The sequence below is a fragment of the Nerophis ophidion genome, linkage group LG13 (assembly GCF_033978795.1).
Source record: "Nerophis ophidion isolate RoL-2023_Sa linkage group LG13, RoL_Noph_v1.0, whole genome shotgun sequence".
Classification (NCBI taxonomy): Eukaryota; Metazoa; Chordata; class Actinopteri; order Syngnathiformes; family Syngnathidae; genus Nerophis; species Nerophis ophidion.
This window is the reverse complement of record NC_084623.1, coordinates 19,169,477-19,190,087: the sequence shown is the minus strand read 5'-3', so window position 1 is coordinate 19,190,087 and position 20,611 is coordinate 19,169,477. Positions and strand designations below refer to the sequence as shown.

General features: G+C 38.8%; 1 protein-coding gene across 1 annotated transcript in view; it reads right to left on the bottom strand.

Moving 5' to 3' along the window:
- Positions 1–20,611, bottom strand: part of wnt6b (wingless-type MMTV integration site family, member 6b) — a 156,866-nt gene that overhangs the window by 18,392 nt on the left and 117,863 nt on the right. Inside the window, exon 3 of the mRNA XM_061918486.1 lies at positions 3,997–4,298. Coding sequence (XP_061774470.1) covers positions 3,997–4,298 — 302 coding nt within the window. The remainder of the gene's footprint in view (positions 1–3,996; positions 4,299–20,611) is intronic.

Sequence of the window (20,611 nt, the reverse complement as noted above, 5' to 3'; positions counted from 1 at the left end):
GTGGAAAGCGTTGGATTGCAGCTGCCTTTAGCTCCGAAACACAGCCGGTGTTTCTTTGTTTTTGTTGTGAAGCTTTAACACTGAGCGGTCAAGCGAACATGTTTCTCTACGTCACTACATACGTTTTTGGATGGGAAAATTTTCGGCTCTTACCGGAGACATCAGTGTATTAAGGGACCTTTTCCTGTAGCTGTCAAAAAGCAGCTGTGATCTTGGCTCCTCATCGGCTTTCTTTGACACACTGGCGTTCACCGCAGCCATCCGACTTTCAGGTATGACTTTACTCATTTAATCTCACTTAAATACTATTAACACAATAAGCAGATAAGGGATTTTCCAGAATTATCCTAGTAAATGTGACTAATTACATCTGAAACGCTACCACTGCCGCCGCCCAGAGCCGTCGCTTTTTTTTTTTTCTTTTTTAGTGCCTCACTAACTTTCCTCATCCACGAAACTTTCATCCTCGCTCAAATTAATGGGGAAATTGTTGCTTTCTCGGTCCTTATAGCTCTTGCTGCTGGAGGCTATGATTATAAACAAAGTGAGGATGTGAGGAGCCCTCACACCGTTGACGTCACGCGCACATCGTCTGCTACTTCCGGTAAAGGCAAAGCTTTTTTATTAGCGACCAAATGTTGCAAACTTTATCGTCAATGTTCTCTACTAAATCCTTTCAGCAAAAATATGGCAATATCGCAAAATTATCAAGTATGACACATGGAATGGACCTGCTATCCCCGTTTGAATAAGAACATCTCATTTCAGTAGGCCTTTAACTTAACATACCTTTTTACCCGCACACTGCCTCCTGCTGTGGTCTGAATATCGGGATCACAACAAACCATACTCGTCTCACCCGACACATTCCGATTTTTACAAAGCAATTAACTACCTGTTGCCACCTACCTACAAGGAGTATTCACCCATTCATTCTCAAAATTATCTTACTTATCTCATCGTATGGAATAAAACTTAATTCACCAATTATTTATTCATTTATTTTTATTGTGATTACTTATGGAGTATACATTATGAATACATTGAGAACAGGAAGTGAACAAAAGTTTTAGCAAGTGTTATGTAAAGAAAAGGGGTAGGATTAAATAAGCTCTGCTTCTTCCTACTCCTTTTCGAACATGTTGAAAAGAGAAACTGGAAATTGGGATGTATCATTTTGTATGCTTGCATGTTCCAAATAAAATCAAACTCAAACTCAAACTCAAACTCAAGGAGTATTACGTGGTTACCATGCCAAGTTTTACACAGCACAGACAGTAAGCAACGGCGCATTATTTGCAGGTTGTAATTATTGATATTCAAAAAAATTTTTGGGGACCGATCGGGTAAAGTTGCATAAATCCCCACTGCACACCAGACAATATCTCACGGCACACTAGTGTGCAGTAAAACGGTTGATCAAACAAAACCGAAGTCAGTGCCATGATGGAGTTTTGGTTATTTTACTGAGGAATTTGTGAAACTGAAACAATACAAAAAGAATGCCGTGCTGAGTTAATAATACCAACACAGACACTCGTAAACGTGTTGGCATATTAATTAATGCTAACGACGCACATCACGATAGTACATACAAATATGTACAAAAACACTCCTACAGACGTCACACATGGGACGGTTTAGTAAATATGAATTGTTTTAGTTACATTGTTAAACTTACAAACGTTGCTTGGAATTAGGGCTGGGCGATATTGCCTTTTTTTAATATCGCGATATTTTTAGGCCATATTGTGATATACAATATATATTACGATATTTTGCCTTGGCCTTGAATGAACACTTGATGCATATAATCACAGCAGAATGATGATTCTATGTGTCTACTATAAAACATTCTTCTTCATACTGCATTCATATATGCTACTTTTAAACTTTCATGCAGAGAGGGAAATCACAACTAAGTTAATTGACCAAAAATGTATTTATTAAAGTTATTAAGCAATGGCGCAAACATTCAAGTCATTTCCAAAACATAAATTGAAAGATTGTCAGAGACATTTTAAGTGTCAAATAAAAATGAGCTGCATAATAGGAAATCAAATAGTATTTGTCCTTCACTATGTGGTATGTTTCCAAGGTTATGAAATTCTCTTCATTCTCTAGCGAGTGACTTTACAAATGATGCTACATATTAGCAGTAATGCTACTTTTTATAGCAACATTTCCCCCCCCCACCCTTTGACAAATTACGGTTGTCTGTTCGACATATTCCCACTTGAAGCCAAACCTCCGCCGGACGATGGAAACCCTGCTGTTTTTATTGGGAATTAAGTCTTCCATCATTTGTTACCAGATCCGTAACATCTTTTTCTCGTACGGTTACGTTAGCAGCTAACGTTAGCCACGCCGCTACCTCTCTGCCCTGCGAGGGCGTGTATGTGACGTGTGACGTGACAGTTTGGGACGTATGTAAGAATGTGCACCTGCTTGTCTGCAAGAAGGAGAGACAGGAAAGCGCAAGGAGAGCCTGAAGTGTACACCCGCAGCTAAAAGTCCTGTGTGAGAACGTACACTCAAATATTACGATGTACTCATTTAGTCTTACACCATACACTCTTGAGTTTTTGTCAAACTTAATTTCCTTGGTTTTAGTCGTTAGTATTGTTTAGTATTCTTATTATTTATATATTTACCGTATATATAATAAATTATTGAACATTACTGCCACCTGGTGTCCGTTTGCCGTCACTCATTTTAGTAAACCATAATAGCCACACTGTGAACCCACATTAAACAAGAATGACGAACACATTTCGGGAGAACATCCGCACCGTAACACAACATAAACACAACAGAACAAATACCCAGAAACCCTTGCAGCACTAACTCTTCCGGGACGCTAAAATATACAACCCCCGGTACCCTCTACCTCCCCGCCCCCACCTCAACCTCCTCATGCTCTCTCAGGGAGAGCATGTCCCAAATTCCAAGCTGCTGTTTTGAGTCATGTTAAAAAAAATAATGCTCTTTGTGACTTCAACAATAAATATGGCAGTGCCATGTTGGCATTTTTTTCCGTTATTTTGGAAAACCTTGTTACATTGTTTAATGCAGGGGTAGGGAACCTATGGCTCTAGAGCCAGATGTGGCTCTTTTGATGACTGCATCTGGCTCTCGGATAAATCTGAGCTGACATTGCTTAACACAATAAGTAATGAATAATTCCACTTGTAAGCACAGTGTTAAAAATAACATTCAAAATATAAAACATTCTCATGCTTTTTTATGTTCAAGAAGTTGCGTTATTGGTAATAAGTAATTTATTTATCATTGGTTAGTGCGGGGCTTGCCCTCCTTGGGGTTCTTCAAACCACCAAGAGCCTGTTTTAGGCTTATAATATTGTTTTATTTTATTTTTCTCTCATTTGCTTTCCAGCAATTGTCTTTTTCTCTTTCGTCCTCACTCGCGCTCTGGCTCCAGCCTCAATCCAGTCTCTCCTCCTGGCTGCTGCTTATAACAGAGCGACAGGTGATTAGATAACAAGGCCCAGGTCGGCCATCTACGCACCTGTCGCTGATTTCGAGGCCGGTCCTGGCAACATCCTGCTTTTGCTGCATGCCCGCTTTGCTGCAGGCCCGCGGGCCACGCCCCCTCCACAGTTAACTTCAGAATAACAATGTTAATACAAAGAATAAGAGACCTATTATACTCTGGAAAAGTCGGTCTTACTTAAAAATGCACACGTTTAGTTGTGTTCAGTGTTAAAAAAAATATTATATGGCTCTTAGGGAAATACATTTTAAAATATTTGGCTCTTTGGCTCTCTCAGCCAAAAAGGTTCCCGACCCCTGGTTTAATGCATCCAGCGGGGCATCACAACGAAATTGGGCATAATTATATGTTAATTCCACGACTGTATATATCGGTATCGGTTGATATCGGAATCTGTAATTATCGGAATATCAGATATCGGCAGAAAAGCCATTATCGGACATATTGGGACCGATTGGGTATTTATTTCAAAGCATATTTACCAGTCTTCCGGCCTCATTGTTGTGCAGGTCAATGAGTGTCCTGATGTCGCTCTTGCCCCTTCTCCTCTTGGCATCCATGAACTGTTTGGACTTTTCGTACCCAAATTCCACATCATCTCCACAGCCGCCCCACTCCCACTTGACTCCATCCCCAGCAGAGGACGACAGAGGTTTTGGAGGGGCTCGGTTCCTGGTGGCCTCGCAGCCGCACTGCAGCAGGTCCCCCATGCTGCAGGCCTGCGTCACTGCGTGGGTCACGCCGGCAGCTGTGACGGCATAAACAAACGCAGTCTCTCGGATATCTGGAACGTAACAAAACAAGGGGTTCATTAGCTTTGACTCAATAATCAGAATCGTCTGAATGAATATTTCCAAACTGTGCGGCTACTTCATTGATTAATTTCATCTTTTCTGACCTTTAAAATGTTGTTAAAATGTGGGTTACCCGTTTTAAACAATGCCAATTAGAGATGTCCGATAATGGCTTTTGTGCCGATATTCCGATATCGTCCAACTCTTAATTACCGATTCCGATAACAACCGATACCGATATATACACTCGTGGAATTATCACATTATTATGCCTAATTTTGTTGAGATACCCCACTGGATGCATTAAACATTGTAACAAGGTTTTCCAAAATAAATCTACTTAAGTTATGGAAAAAATGCCAACATGGCACTGCCATATTTATTATTCAAGTCACAAAGTGCATTATTTTTTTTTAACATGCCTCAAAACAGCAGCTTGGAATCTGGGACATGCTCCCCCTGAGAAAGCATGAGGAGGTTCAGGTGGGCGGGGTTGGTGGGGGGTGTATATTGTAGCGTCCCCTAAGAGTAAGCACTGCAAGGGGTTCTGGGTATTTGTTCTGTTGTGTTTATATTGTTTTACGGTGCAGATGTTCTCCAGAAATGTGTTTGTCATTCTTGTTTGGTGTGGGTTTACAATGTGGCGCATATTTGTAACAGTGTTAAAGTTGTTTATACGGCCACCCTCAGTGTGACCTGTATGGCTTTTGACGAAGTATGCCTCGCATCCACTTGTGTGTGTGAAAAGTTGTAGATAATATGTGATTGGACTGCCACGCAAAGGCAGTGCCTTTAAGGTTTATTGGCGCTCTTGTACTACTCACTACGTCCGTGTACACAGCGGCGTTTTAAGAAGTCATAAACGTTAGTTTTTGAAACCGATACCGATAATTTTGAAACCGATACAGATAATTTCCGATATTACATTCTAAAGCATTTAGAGATTTCCGATAATATCAGACTGCCGATATTTTCGGACATCTCTAATGTCAATGCATGAAATCATAAAGTTCATGCATTTTGGTGTTTGTCTGTTCTCGCGGTTCTGCAGTCTGGCTATGTTGTGACATCACAGACAGGTGGACGTACTTATTTGGGCATCGGGTAAAGCTATCAACCAAAGATGGGGGAGCTCCACTGCTTCAGGCTATTGTCATGTTGCCACTGACAGTTTGTTTGTGTTTTAGCTTTTTCCTCTTTGTGTGTTTAGTATTTCCTGTCTTTGGTTACTGTCAGCGCTCTTATTTTGTTAGTTTCCTGTCTTTCTCCCTGAGCACTGTTTCACCTTGGCACTTGGCCACACCTGGTGTCAATCAGCCCGTCCCTATTTTTACCTCCTTTGTTCCTGCAGTCAGGGCTGGATTATTGTATTGCATGTCGCTCTTGTCGTTGCTATCTGTCATGTCGTGTCGTATCAGATTGTGTCCTTGCAGCGTAGCGGTAAGCTATATTTCGTTAGATGTTTGTAGCTTACTGTTTTTTGTTCCCTGTTTCCAAGTTTGTTTTCATATTATAAGTACGACTTCTGTTTCCTGCTCGATACCTGCTATCTTCCACGTTAGGCCTTTTTGTTTGTTATCCGCCCACGTGCGCGCTTTTTGTTTGTACCCTTTGTTTGTTTTTGTCTTAGTGTTTTATCAAACCATGTTTCCTTACTCAATGCTTGCCTCCTTCTCTGCATCTTGGGGTTTGTCACAAACTAACTCTGACAGCTATAAGGAAACAGAAAATGTAGGATAAAGTATTATTTCTATCTAATTGTGACGTGCATAATTGCACCGACGTGCAACATGTAGTGACATACATGCTGCTGAACGCAGCTTTTTTTTGGTGTTTTAATTGATGCAACTGTACCGTATTTTCCGGACTATAAGGCGCAGTTAAAATCCTTTATTTCTCCTCAAAACTCGACAGTGCACCTAATAACCCGGTACTGCTCCTCTCACCTCCCAGGGGGTGGAACAAGGGGATGGGTCAAATGCAGACAGTAATTTCACCACACCCAGTGTGTGCATGACTATCAGTAGTACTTTATCAATGGTACTTTACAATGGCGGATTCGTGCAAAGCTTTTTGGATAAAACTTCACCATATGGGAAGCTATCCGCTGAGGTCACCAATTGGAGAATACATCACAAATTGGGCAAATTCCACACGGCTTGTTTAGAAAAATCTCGCTGTCTTTTGCTCTTCTTGATTACCTCTTGAGGAACTCCGTAGAAGCGTTTATCCTTTTCGTGATTTCAACGGTTCGTATAGCCGCAAACAACACAAGCAGGGGGCATTTTTCTTCGAGAAAGGCTAAATGGCGCCTAGTACCCATTGAAATGATACAACTTGCATACTTTAAAGGCCTACTGAAACCCACTACTACCGATAGTTTATATATCAATGATGAAATATTAACTTTGCAACACATGCCAATACGGCCGGTTTAGTTTACTAAATTGCAATTTTAAATTTCCCGCGGAGTTTCTTGATGAAAACGTCCCAGAATGATGTCGCGTGCGCGTGACGTCACGGACTGTCAGGAAATATTAGCGCAGCACCATTTACGGCTAAAAGTCGTCTCTTTTTATCGCGCAATTACACAGTATTCTGGACATCTGTGTTGCTGAATCTTTTGCAATTTGTTCAATTAATAATGGAGAAGTCAAAGTATAAAGATGGAGTTGGGAAGCTTTAGCCTTTAGCCACTCAAACACACGGTGATTCCTTGTTTAAAATTCCCGGAGGCGAAGCTTTACAATGGATCAGAGCGGTCAAGCGAACATGGTTCCCGACCACTTGTCAACCAGCAGGTTTCGGTGAGAAAATTGTGTTAAAAAGTCGCCTCTTACCGGAGATCTGTGGAGTTTGCGCCGTCCTTGTATCTGCCGTGACTTCCCTCAGACACTGGCCTTAAGACACCCGTGGACACACCCCTCCGACTATCAGGTACTATTAAACTCACTAAAACACTAGCAACACAATATAAAGATAAGGGATTTCCCAGAATTGTCCTAGTAAATGTGTCTAAAAACATCTGAATCCGTCCCAATGCAATCGCCTTTTTTTTTTCTTTCTAGTCCTTCGCTATCAATATCATCATCCACGAATCTTTCATCCTCGCTCAAATTAATGGGGGAATTGTCGTTTTCTCGGTCCGAATAGCTCTTTTTGTTGGAGGCTCCCATTATAAACAATGTAAGGACGTGAGGAGCCCTCACCCTTGTGACGTCATCGTCTGCGACTTCCGGTAAAGGCAAGGCTTTTTTATCAGCACCAAAAGTTGCGAACTTTATCGCGATGTTTTCAACTAAATCCTTTCAGAAAAAATATGGCAATATCGCGAAATGATCAAGTATGACACATAGAATGGACCTGCTATTCCCGTTTTTAAAAAAAATCTCATTTCAGCAGGCCTTTAATGACCCGGACGTGATGTCATATAAATCCAAGCAGTACCGTACAACCCTACCCAGGACTAACCGCTGAATTCGCTGATATGTCAAAATGTTACTGCAACAAAACAAAATACACCATGCCAAATGCATATCATTCCATCAGTTACTCAGATTCCTTCATGTTCATGTCAACACTTGTTCACTAAATATATCGTCTCATATGCAACCCTGATCCAGTCGACGTGTCATCATTCCCATTTAAATTGTTCAGATAAGAAATGGGAGAACTGGCAGGAGTTATCAATGCCCTCTTTATTTACTTAAGATTATGTTGAAATGTATCAAAGCACTGATTAAGGGTTCTATTTTACAGAAGCACAGCACAATTGAACGCAGTGGAATTGTACTAATTTTAAATACGCATACCGTATTTCCTTGAATTGCCGCCGGGGCGGTAATTAATTTAAAACCTCTTCTCACTCCTGCGCTTAATAAAGGCATGCGGTAAAAGTAAGCATGCGCTAATTATTTTAAAACTTCCTCTCACTCTGGCCCTTACCAAAGGCATGCAGTAAAAATTTGAGTGTGATGTAAGCTTGGACCTTAAATCCTACTGAATAGCTCTTAATCTTCTTTCCTTTATGCGATTTCAAATTACCGGTATTGAAATCAGCCTCCTCCATTTTGAAAATGATGACAGGGGAAGTGCCACTCGTGACGTCACGAGTTTGACCAGGCGGTAATACTAAGCATGCCCTGATTATTTTGCGAAGCGAGTTAGACCCGGCAGTAATTCAAGGCAGGCGCATACTATATGCCCTGCGGCCATTCGAGGAAATACAGAAGTTACAATATGGCACATCACATATTTCAAATGTCTTACTATAGTATGTGCAGAGAGGAAAACTATTTAATCATAGCCCTTTTCCATTTGTTTGTTCACTTCTTGTGCTCAATTCTCAAATCACAAATTATCATTTTTCATTTAATTTAATTTTGCATTTATCTCCTTCATTGATGTGCATTTTTGATCAATAGACAAACAAACTTTAACAACGAAACACATTTTTACACACCTAAGCTTGAGAAGGAACAGAAAGAAGAAAATCTTACATTTCCTGCCCCCTTCAACATAATAAGTAGTCTTACATTTCAGCCCAGCACCAATCACGGCTGAAAGTCATCTCTTTTCATCGCATAATTACACAGTATTTCGGACATCTGTGTTGCTGAATCTTTTGCAATTTCTTCAATCAATAATGGAGATGTCAAATAAGAATGCTGTTGGTGGAAAGCGGTGGATTGCAGCTGCCGTTAGCAAAACCAACACAGCCGGTGTTTATTTGTTTGTTGTGAAGCTTTACTATGGAGCAGAGTGGTCAAGCGAACGTGTTTCTCTACCACATGTCAACCAGCAAGTTTTTGGATGAGAAAATTGTGATATTAAGTCGGCTCTAACCGGAGACTTGAGCAGAGTTTGCGTCCTCCTGCAGCAGCTGTCAAAAAGACAGCTCTGACTTTATGGGCTCCTCCATGGCTTCCATCAGAGACACTGGGGGTCACCGCAGCCCTCTGACTTTCAGGTATGACTTTATAATCTCACTAAAACACTAGTAACACAATAAGCAGATAAGGGATTTTCCAGAATTATCCTGGTAAATGTGTCTAATAACATCTGAATCGTTCCCACTGCCCTGTATTTTTTTTTCTCTTTATTATTCACTCTAACTTTCGTCATCAACAAATCTTTCATCCTCGCTCAAAACAATGGGGAAATCGTCGCTTACTCGGTCCGAATCCCTCTTGCTGCTGGTGGCTATGATTATAAACAATGTGAGGATGTGAGGAGCCCTACAACCCGTGACGTCACGCGCACATCGTCTGCTACTTCCGGTACAGACAAGGCTTTTTTATTAGCGACCAAAAGATGCAAACTTTATCGAATGGACCTGATATCCCCGTTTAAGTAAGAACATCTCATTTCAGTAGGCCTTTAATGGATAGCCCAGATTCACAAGCATACAAACCAAACAAATACATCCAAATATAATGAAAACAAACAAAAAAAAACATGTGCAAAACTTCATGAAGTATAAACGGAACAAAACAAGTAATATACACCTCACGGGATGATACGAAACTAATGCAAATTCAGACTAAAAAAATAACAAAAATAATAAATGTAAAGCACAATGAAGACACTTACGGCTGTCCATATGATCTAATTTTTCTGTCTTTATGTATTTTTTTAATAAACAGTTAAGTTATTAGTGATTCACATAATGAAATTAATATGGTTATCTAAATTTGTCAATAAGGTTCCAGATGTTTATTACAGTTCTTCTTCCTTGTAATTTGTTAACATTTTGAGTTTAAACTGTTTTTTAAACTGTAACATATTCATATTGTTTTCATAACATTGTTTGACTTCTTTGCTAAATCCATTCCATAATATAATTCCACATAATGTTATAATAAAGGTTGTAAGTGTTTTACGTACATACCAATGTTATAAATTAGATTTTTTATCCTTAAGGTTATATTTCTATTCTTTTGTTGAGAATAATTGGTGTATATTATTGGGTAGAAGGTTATAGTTTACTTCGTGAATACTTTTAGTTGTTTGCAAATGCACCAAAATGTTGCATTTTTATGTTTTTGAGTCTATTTATTAAGGATTTGAATGTTCTTTATAACCAACATTATATACAACCGTATTCTAACTTTGTGTTTTTCAACCACTGTGCCGGGGCACACTGGAGATACCGTCTGGTGTGCCATGGAAGATTATGCAATTTCACCCACTTGGGGTAAAATTGCAAACAAGTAATAATAATCTACAAATAACGTGCCGTTGTTGAGTGTCGGTGCTGTCTAGAGCTCGGCAGCGTAGCAATGTTATACTCTTCCATATCAGTGCCCCTTCCGAAATTCCCCCGGGGCAACCATTCTTCCGAATTTCTCCTGATTTCCACCCAGACAACAATATTGGGGGCGTGCCTTAAAGTGTGACGGCCCAATCACGTAATATCTACTGCTTTTTACAAACACAAGTGAATGTAACGCATACTTGGTCGACAATTTGTTTATACGGCCACCCTCAGTGTGACTTGTGTGGCTGTTGATCAACTATGTCTTGCAGCCGGCTACTGCGTTTTCAGAAGCCCAATACAAAAAGTGACTGGGCTTGCACGCTGTTTGTGCAGTTTTTAGAGGACATTAAAGGCAGTACCCCTACGGTGCCCCCTTAAAGGCCTACTGAAACCCACTACTACCGGCCACGCAGTCTGATGGTTTATATATCAATGATGAAATATTAACATTGCAACACATGCCAATACAGACGGTTTAATTTACTAAATTGCAATTTTAAATTTCTCGCGAGGTATCCTGTTCAAAACGTCGCGGAATGATGACGCGTGTGCGTGACGTCACCGGTGGTAGCAGACACGTTCTCCCAGCACCGATCACGGCTAAAAGTAGTCTGTTTTTATCGCATAATTACACAGTATTCTGGACATCTGTGTTGCTGAATCTTTTGCAATTTGTTCTATTAATAATGGAGACTAAAAATAAGAAAGATGTTGGTGGAAAGCGGTGTATTGCAGCCGGCTGTAGCAACACAAACACAGCCGGTGTTTCTTTGTTTGTTGTGAAGCTTTAACATGGAACAGAGCGGTAAAGCGAACATGGTTCTCTACCACGTCAACCGGCAGCTTTCGATGAGAAAATGGTGGTAATAAGTCGGCTCTTACCGTAAACATGAGCGAGGCTTTTGTCGTTTCTCCTGCAGCTGTCAAAGAGGCAACTGCGACTTTCTTGACTCCTCTATGGCTTCCCTCAGAGACACTGGCGGTCACCACACCCCTCTGACTTTCAGGTATGACTATACAATCTCACTAAAACACTATTAACACAATACGCAGATAAGTGATTTCCCAGAATTATCCTAGTAAATGTGTCTAATAACATCTGAATTGCTCCCACTGCCCTCGTCTTTTTTTTTCTTCTAGTCCTTCACTCTCACTATCCTCATTCACAAATCTTTCATCCTCGCTCAAATTAATGGGGAAATTGTCGCTTTCTCGGTCTGAATTGCTCTAGCTGCTGGTGGCCATGATTATAAATAATGTGAGGATGTGAGGAGCTCTACAACCAGTGACGTCACGCGAACATCGTCTGCTACTTCCGGTAAAGGCAAGGCTTTTTTATTAGCGACCAAAAGTTGTGAACTTTATCGTCGATGTTCTCTACTAAATCCTTTCAGCAAAAATATGGCGATAACACGAAATGATCAAGTATGACACATAGAATGGACCTGCTATCCCCGTTTAAATAAGAAAATCTCATTTCAGTAGGCCTTTAATATTGTGGTTTGGGTGAAGTTCGGGAGAATGATTACTCCTGGAGGGGCAGTGAAAATTAGGAGTCCACCGGAAAAATCGAGGGTATACAAGTATGACGCTGCAAAGCGCCATTCATTTAAAACTTGCGGGCCGCACCGACATAAAATTTCTACATTAGGGTGCGGGCTGCAAAATAACGTCTCGCAAGCCGCGTGTTCGAGACCCCTGGTGTAGAGGGAGAAAAGCATTGGGGAGAGACCACAGCACTGGGGGCCCCAGGGCTGACTGTCCGGGTATGAGATGTGATTCTCCCCAGCCTTACCTGCTGCCTCCTGGCTGTCAGGATGTTGGTGATCCACTGATAAGTGAAGGCCGGCATTGTGAACTTTAGTGAGTTTACGGTGAAGGACATCTGGGATGACGGTGTAAAATGCAGAGTTAAAGTCCACAAACATGATCCTAGCGTAGGTTCATGGGGAGTCGAGGGGATGCAGGATGTGGTTCAGTGCCATATTGATAACATCCTCTATCAACCTGTTTGCCCGATAGGTAAACTGCAGGGGGTCCAGACGGGCAAGTGTCCTTCAGGGGGCTCAACGCCAGTTTTTCAAATAACTTTAAGACCACAGACGTCACGTCGACAGGTCCGTAGTCATTGAGTCTTGGTTTCTTTGGGACCGGGATGATGGTAGAACTTTAGAAGCAAGAGGGCACTTCTCACAGCTCCAGTGATGAGTTGATAATCTGCGTCAAGATGGGTTCCAGCTGCTCAGCACAGACTCTCAGGCAGGGGGCGTCCTGTATGATTGTTTTCTCATCCAGTGCCGCACCATTTAAAGAAATAACCTTACTTCCCACTGGGTGGTTGAATTATTCATATTAGACGTTAGGATGAGCTGTGTGAATCGCTGGGGCCAAATGTGGTTGGAGGGCAGGGTTGTGTCAAACTTTGATTTGCTCTAATCACTCTATCACAAAAAAAAAAATTGAGTGGTATATTATTGGAAACCGGTCTAGCTCCAGCCTATCTTGCCGATTGTATTGTACCATATGTCCCGGCACGAAATCTTCGTTCAAAGGACTCCGGCTTATTAGTGATTCCCAAAGCCCAAAAAAAGTCTGCGGGCCATAGAGCGTTTTCATTTCGGGCTCCAGTACTCTGGAATGCCCTCCCGGTAACAGTTCGAGATGCCACCTCAGTAGAAGCATTTAAGTCTCACTGTAAAACTCATTTGTATACTCTAGCCTTTAAATAGACCTCCTTTTTAGACCAGTTGATCTGCCGCTTCTTTTCTTTTTCTCCTATGTCCCACTCTCCCTTGTGGAGGGGGTCCGGTCCGATGGCCATGGATGACGTACTGGCTGTCCAGAGTCGGGACCCACGATGGACCGCTCGTCCAGAGTCGGGACCCAGAATGGACCGCTTGCCTGTGTATCGGCATGGGACATCCCTGCGCTGCTGATCCGCCTCCGCTTGGGATGGTTTCCTGCTGGCTCCGCTGTGAACGGGACTCTCGCTGCTGTGTTGGATCCACTTTGGATTGAACTTTCACAGTATCATGTTAGACCCGCTCGACATCCATTGCTTTTGTCCTCTCCAAGGTTCTCATAGTCATCATTGTCACCGACGTCCCACTGGGTGTGAGTTTTCCTTGCCCTTATGTGGGCCAACCGTGGATGTCGTAGTGGTTAGTGTTGTGGTTTGTGCAGCCCTTTGAGACACTAGTGATTTAGGGATATATAAGTAAACATTGATAGATTGATTGATTGAATCTCAAGACGGTCATGACATTATGTTCTTTACAAGAGTATGTAAACTTTTAATCACAACTGTATGTCGACCATAAGGTCTGCATACCGTTACGGTCTCCATACTTAATATGACATTATTCACAATTCGTCAATTACATTTTCAAATAAAAGGCTTTACAAGCCTACAAAGCAAATGCATTTGGAGTTCAAATATTTTAACTTTCGACCAACCACATCTAAGCCGTTCATTTTTCAGTCCAAGCCAACCTCTTTAAAAAATGTTATAGCATGAAGATGCAGACAGAAGGATGGACAACCTGAAAAAGCTTCTTCGAGCCGCGGATGTCACAACCACTGAGGCGTGAAAAGTTCTAGAAAACAATTCCTTCCTTCTTGCTCAGCATTGAATGACAACCACTCAGAGTGGGTGAGCAATTAACATGGAATATTCCAATTCTTGAGTTGATAGGGAGGAAATAGCATTGAGTCTTTTAATTTCTAATTCTTCTAAATATGCTATAAGCACTGAGGTTTAAAGATTAGTGATTACATTATTTAAAATGAGCAAAGAAAGAAAATGTGCATTTAAAATAACTAGTTAACTCATGTGATTAATCATAAAAAACAAGATGAATCGCACTAATTATTTAAAGCAAGGGTGTACAAACTTTTACCACTGAACACCACACACTGACAAATTAAAGCATGCAGTGCCATTTTGATATTTTATATTTTCAAAACCAATACAAGATATGATTTTTTTTAACCTTTAGGCCTCCCCCCAAGTTGTGCCACGGGGACTTGGAAAGGTCTCAGTCATAAACATGTTAAAAAAGAGTCATATATATATTTTTTATTTATTTTAATGGACATAATTATCCAACGCTTAAATCTCTAGATCAACTTAAAGTCTATCTGTCAATATAAAGTTTTGTTTGATGCCTTTTTTGCCAAAGAAAACCCTGTTTTATGGCAAACATACAAAATATGCACTATTTTCGCCCCCCAAATTTTTTTTCAAGAAGTGGAATATTTGGTTTGATGTAACTAGAGCTTTAAATATGTCAATACTACTTAACATCTTGACCAAGTTTGTAATGACAGCTTTAAAAAATAAATCCCACAACAACTATTAGGGATCCAAAATGGCCACAACAAAAAAAAGGTAAGACTTTTTTAATATTTATTTTCATTGCTAAACTCTCTAGATCAGGGGCCCCCAAACTTTTCGACTCGGGGGCAGCATTCGGTTAAAAAAAATGGTCCGGGCTGGATATATATATATATATATACATATATATATATATACATATATATATATATATATATATATATGTATATGTATATGTATACAATATGTATATATACATATATATTTATATATATATGTGTGTGTATATATATATATTTTTTTTTTTTTTTTTTTTTTTACTTGGGACTTCGCAACTTCACCTTCAGATCTATGTATGTGTGTGTGTGTGTATGTATATATATATATATATATATATATATATATATATATATATATATATATATATATATACATATATATATATATTTAACTTGGGACTTCCCGACTTCACCTTCAGATTTATCCGTCGATTATTATTTTTCTGGCTTTTGTTTTTACATTTTCTTTTTTTTATTATTTGTTTGTTTTATGCCCTATTTGTCAAAGAAAACTTTATTTCTTATATGGCAAACACAAAAACATTTTATTGTGAACTATTTGATGTGAAATAATGGGAGCCATGAGTAGGTAAACATTTGATAACAACATTGATTTTTATTTGTTATTATTAATAATACTATCTATTATTATTTTTCCAGGAATGACACCATTAAATAAAAAGAAAACAGATTTGTGTTCAATATCCAACTATTAACATTGCAACGTTTTCCTGTTATATTTCACTTCTTTGCTCGTTTATTCCACCTTTATTTTAATGTTAAAAAAAAAGTATTTTTACAATGTGGCGCGGGGTATTGAAAAAATCAACAGAGACCGCAAATGGCCCCTGGACCGCATTTTGCCCACCCCTGATGTAACGTTTAAGATTAATCACGCAATTATTTTGGAACCCATTTACCTCAAAATATTTGACCTTACCTTTAGATAAAACTCTTACCAAGTTTTAAGCAAATGAAAGATGTGCATTCAATTAAACACTTTAAAATGTTTCTAAATGACATTCTGACAATAAAATGTATCTCCAAATTTTGGGGTCTTTTTTTAGGTTGCAAGTAAGGAATAATTGTGATCAATCATGATTAAGTGTGATTATTCTGATTTTTTTTTTTCCACAGCATTACTATAAATACAGTATATAAGAAAAATACATTCAATATGATCTTTGACTACAGTTTCTTGCTGAAGGTTTGACAAAATTAGAAAAGGGAATTTCCAAGAAAACGTACATGGACTACAATAAGACGTTTTCATTTTACTGTTTAAGGTATACAGTTGCAAAATCTTACACTAGCTGTGTGGGTATCAAAGTGTTGCGAATCGTGACTTGTGTGTGTGTGTGTGTGTGTGTGTGTGTGTGTGCGTGCGTGTGTGTGTGTGTGTGTGCGTGTGTGTGTGTGTGTGTGTTGCAGCCAAAGTAAAATGACTTTTATGTCTAAAAGCTGGAAGGGGTTGAGCGTGCAGTCACTACCCTCTCCCCTGCCAACTCCATATCTCATCATTTAGAGAATGGGATTCATTAAGAATGGTAACACACACACACACACACACACACACACACACACACACACGCACACACACACACCAAAATGAGTGGCGTGCGATGAGCCCAACACACACCAATATGTTGGGATATCATTACCAGCTGTGCACCCCAGCGCACAGAATACAGACGGTGCATGCAAATTTGCGTTTTTTTTGTATACATTTGCAAACCATTGTTTGAGTTAGACTTTTAGCTATCATATATGGTTACATACTGTACAATTTGATGAGTAAATATTTGTCATTCTTGGTTCATATTTGTTCGGGCTTGGGCATAATGACTCCACATTTAAGCACACCCTAAACAGTATGTTTATTGCTGTAGTTCAGGGGTCACCAACGCGGTGCCCGCGGGCACCAGGTCGCCCGTAAGGACCAGATGAGTAGCCTGCTGGCCTGTTCTAAAAATAGCTGAAATAGCAGCACTTACCAGTGAGCTGTTTCCATTTTTTAAATCTTATTTATCTACTAGTAAGCTGGTCTCGCTTTGCTAGACATTTTTAATTCTAAGAGAGACAAAACTCAAATAGAATTTGAAAATCCAAGAAAATATTTTAAAGACTTGGTCTTCACTGGTTTAAATAAATTAATAAATGTTTTTACTTTGCTTCTTATAACTTTCAGAAAGACAATTTTAGAGAAAAAATACAACCTTAAAAATGATTTTAGGATTTTTAAACACATTTAACTTTTTACCTTTTAAATTCCTTCCTCTTCTTTCCTGACAATTTAAATCTATGTTCAAGTAAATTATTTGTTTTTATTGTAAAGAATAATAAATAGATTTTAATTTAATTCTTCATTTTAGCTTCAGTTTTTTCGATGAAGAATATTTGTGAAATATTTCTTCAAATTTATTATGATTAAAATTTAAAAAAATATTCCGGCAAATCTGGAAAATCTGTAGAATCAAATTTAAATCGTATCCCAAAGTCTTTTGAATTTCTTTTAAAATTTTTGTTCTGGAAAATCTAGAAGAAATAATGATTTGTCTTGGTTAGACAAATAGTTTGGTCCAATTTGTTGTATATTCTAACAAAGTGCAGATTGGATTTTAACCTATTTAAAACATGTCATTAAAATTCTAAAAATAATCCTAATCAGGAAAAATGACTAATGATGTTCCATAAATTCTTTTTACATTTTTTTAAAAAAGATTGGAATTAGCTAGTTTTTCTCTTCTTTTTTTCAGTTGAATTTTGAATTTTAAAGAGTCAAAATTTAAGATAAACTATGTTTCAAAATTAAATTTTAATTTTTTTCCTGTTTTCCCCTCTTTTAAACTGTTCAATTAAGTGTTTTTTTCATCATTGTTTCTGTACAAAAAACCTTCCGTAGAAGGAAAACAATTGTACAACGGAATGACGGATAGAAATACCCTTTTTTTTTTTTTTTTTTGATATTTATCTGTTTCTATATATATTTATTCTGAGAAATCAATAAGATGATCAGTGTTCCCACAAAGATAAATATAATTAATTATTAATAATAACATAGATTTAAAGGTAAATTGAGCAAATTGGCTATTTCTGGCAATTTATTGAAGTGTGTATCAAACTGGTAGCCATTCACATTAATCAGTACCCAAGAAGTAGTTCTTGGTTTCGAAAACAATGGTGACCCCTGCACTAGTTCCATATATATGTATTTATAAATACATATAAAAAATGTGTGTCCAAATCATCTGGCAACCAGATTGTTATATCATCTTAAGAATTGCTGAATGGTTGATGGAACAACAAGCTATTTTTGGACTTTAAAATACCAGAACCAATTGTGTATGGCAAAACAAAATACCTAACGGACTAAAACAGCAATTTTTGTTACTCTAACCCCCAAAGACTCCTCAGTTGTATTAAACACATTTCAAATTCAGTTTTTTTTTTCAGTACGAAAAAAATATTAAAGTGGTAGTTAATGTGTCGAAACTTAAGAGTGTTTTGGGAAAAGAGCTGTCTCTCGGCTAACTATTAAGCATTGAGTTAAAAAAAATTGAGCATTAGGGTTAGGGTTAGGGTTAGGGTTAGTCTTTCTCTCGGCTCACTGTTAAACCTTAAGTTAAAAAATTGAGCATCCCTGCCATTAGTTGGTGTAGCAAATGTCACAGTGAATCCCGTACAAGCCCCCTAAAATATCCTGTCTTTCTTGTGATCGTTGGCTTACACATAGCAATCAACATAACTTTGTTTTCCAACCATGGAAACAAAGAAATTCACTGTGAAGGACAGTGCTGTTAAGTGGATAATTTTCATTGAATTAAAACCAATTAATGATAAAAAAACATGTGTCGCCTACTTGGTGAAGCAATTTGACTATATCACTGTTAGTCGGCACTATAATGAAGCAGCACGAGTGAAGACATCAGTAAAGAAGGTTAAAATAATATCCAAGCGGGGGAACATTTATCTATGAAAATATGCAAAAGCTGCGGGGAGTGAGTATTAAAGAAAGGCAGCTGGAAGGAGACACCATAGAAGCCCACTCACCCGGATACATGTTATATCATTACATTGCTTCATAAAACTACTGTAGATGTTAGTAGTACATTCCATTGTATTGTTTTATGCAATATTTCTTATGTAAACGTTTGTTTTTAATTTTAAAAGGTATGTTACATGTTAAAATGGTGCTCTTTTGGGTGGCCAAGCAATAATTTGATTGTTTGCAATTCATTTCAATAGGAGACGTTTATTTAGAATAGTCTTTCTCAACCATAGGGCCCCCCTAGACGTCGACCAAAATATCTGTAATATCAGTTTAAATGTGTATTTTTCAGCTGTGGTCCATATGGCCCGCAGTGGCACTCGGTTGTAATACAGTTAAAGTTAAAGTACCAATGATTGTCACACACACACTAGGTGTGGTGAAATTTGTCCTCTGCATTTGACCCATCCCCTAGATCACCCGCTGGGAAGTGAGAGGAGCAGTGGGCAGCAGCGGTGCCGCACCCGGGAGTCATTAATGGTGATTTAACCCCCAATTCCAACCCTTGATGCTGAGTGCCAAGCAGGGAGGCAATGGGTCCCATTTTCTTATAGTCTTTGGTATGACTCGGCAGGGGTTTGAACTCCCAACCTACCGATCTCAGGGCGCACACTCTAACCACCAGGCCACTGAGTACACATTTACACCACTTGAGACAGTAATGACAATATCCAACAAACAGAAGAAGTCTGGAGATAAAGGCATAGATATGGAAGTTTCTTAAGCGCAAAAATTATGACTAAAGTGGTGAAGCTGTATTTTCATTTGCACTCACATTTTGACAGTTTTTTTTAAGACACATGTATCATTATTAGTGCTCACTATTAATTTAGTTTGATTTTTTTATTTTTTATTTAACACTGAGTAGTTGTATGTAAATGTATTTTTCATCAGTTTCTATTATTTGTTTTTGAATTTTTTATTTAATATCACTGCGATGAGGTGGCGACTTGTCCAGGATATACCCCGCCTTAAGCATGATTGTAGCTGAGGTAGGCTCCAGCGACACCCGCGACCCTGAAGGCAATAAGCGGTAGAAAATGGATGGATGGATGGATGGATGGATTTAATATCATGAGATAAGGTCTATTCTGTTAAACTGTAAGTCGGTTAAGTTTAAATGTTAAATATGATTAAAATAAAAAGTAAGATTCCTGATTAAATGTCACGGCCCATCTGTAGTGGAAAAGTTAAGCCCCGTATGACGAAGAGGAAGAGGAACTGCACTTTTTTGGAACTTTGCCTATATTTCAAAATCATTATGAATGACATGATGATGGCTGTATTTTTTTAATGCATTCGTACTCCTAAATAAACAAAAATAAAAGTCCTCTTAAAACGGAACTAAAGGGAGGTCCTCTATTACGCCCATAAATCCCTCCAGAAAAACATCCAAAAACGGCCAACTATACTCCATTTATACTTCTTGGCTTGAATATTAACCGAGTATTAGTGATCTTGTTATTAAAAGTGCTAACACTGGCAAACTTTTTATGGTGGCGCCGTGATCACAAGCTTGTCTGCCAATGTTGACATGATCGACGGATGAGCTGCTTCCTTGTTTCCTTTCTCTTTAAACTTTATTCTCGATCATAAATCAT